A 1,547-nucleotide genomic window follows, 5' to 3' on the forward strand; every position below is an offset into this window, starting at 1 on the left:
TTCCATAAGCCTCCTGGTACCGTGTGACTTACTGTTTCTACCTCCCAGCTGAATACCTGAACTGTGCCCCATGAGGGATGATTCTCCGGGCCGGTAAGATTGTTCAGTGGATAAAAGTACCTGCTTCCAAGCCTGACAACCTGAGTTTGGACCTGAGAGAGCCAATTCCTGCAAGTTGTCCTCTGACCCACAAACATGCGCGCGCAGAATTTTGCTCTTAAATCTCTTAAACAATTACCCCCTACTGAACTACAACGTCTCCTTGTTCATGATAACGACTTACTCCATCAGTGACCCCCCACCTCATCAGTATAGCCACTCCCACTTTCTGGAGAGGCAAAGGCAGCAGGGGGCCAGTGGTGGGATAGGGAGGTCACACCAGGAAAATCGGTCAAGCACTGTTGCAGTAAAGTGAGGAAGTGAAGGGCTTCTTCCAAGGGAAACCCGAATTTGGGGTCTCAGGGAAGGTTTGCACATGTGTCTGCCCCGGTTCACTCGTCACTTGCTCGGTCCACTGGTGTCTACTTTGCCTCGTATCTGTCCCTGGTGGTGGCCAGTCTGCTGAAGATGATCTTCATCACCCACACGATGTGCCAGGCCACCACCCAGCCCCAACCATGACTCAGTAGCTCCACTCCTTGCTGCTCATGTTCTGCCCCAGCACAAGGAAATGCTGTCCCCCTACATCCCACTGGGGAAATATGGGGCCATGTCTCACCCCCACTCCCCTGCCAGATGACAGAGGTCAGCACTGCCCCCTTCCCTTCCCTGGGTGGCCTTCCCAGCTCAGTTCTGCACCTCTGTGTTCCTCACAGGCCTGAATCAACTAGGAGAGTTCATGCAGAATGGGCCAGCTAGGTCCCAGAGAGGAAAGCCCAGTGAGTACCCTGAGTCAGCATGGGCCCAGCGGGGGCTACAAGCACAGAAGTGGTCCTCAGTGGAGCTGCAGGTGCGGTTCAGCCACCTGATGGACACTGCTCTTCCTGGCCTCCTCCTCTTTCCTCCCCATCATAGCCCTCTGGAGCACAGAGGCAGAGTCTGCCTCCTCCGATTGGATTGAGCCCACCTCATAGCTGCTTCTTGTAGTCAGCAAAGCGGCAGCACCTGAATCTGCTGCTGTTTCAGCTCCTGACTGTGGCTCCGCCGCTCGCTCGGGTCAGGGTCCAACAGGACTTCTGCATCCCGCGGGAACTGCCTCTGCGTCTGCAGCCAAATGTAGTTTTTAACTAAGTCTCTATCTTTCTATTTTACCAATGAAGACTCAGGAGTCAGACACTGGGGTGAAAACCTGCTAGCTCAGAGAGACCGGGAAGTAACCAGTTGACCTTCCTCCTTAGCTGGCAACCCAGAAGATCTCTCCTTCTGTCCCAAAACCAAAAGGACCACTGTCAGGATTCTGCCACTCCAGCTATATGACCGCGCATGCACAGTTCAGTAGCTAGGCAAGGGGTCTTACCTCTTACGTCATCGATGCATTGCATGATTGCACAAATGCATACATCGTGGTCGTGCATTCAGCACATGGAGACGTAGCTCCGTAAAGCCCA

The 1,547-nt window shown here is 53.8% G+C and overlaps 1 protein-coding gene across 1 annotated transcript; it reads left to right on the top strand.

The window, feature by feature from the left end:
• Positions 1 to 423: 423 nt before the first annotated feature.
• On the top strand, positions 424 to 1,135 carry Htr3d (5-hydroxytryptamine receptor 3D; the record flags this gene model as incomplete). Its single annotated transcript, XM_059277051.1, is given in 3 exon segments — positions 424 to 616; positions 619 to 814; positions 817 to 1,135. Coding segments are annotated over 3 exon segments (633 nt in total), but the record flags the coding sequence as incomplete, so codon positions are not given.
• Positions 1,136 to 1,547: the final 412 nt, after the last annotated feature.

The sequence above is a fragment of the Peromyscus eremicus genome, chromosome 12, assembly GCF_949786415.1.
Source record: "Peromyscus eremicus chromosome 12, PerEre_H2_v1, whole genome shotgun sequence".
Classification (NCBI taxonomy): domain Eukaryota; kingdom Metazoa; phylum Chordata; class Mammalia; order Rodentia; family Cricetidae; genus Peromyscus; species Peromyscus eremicus.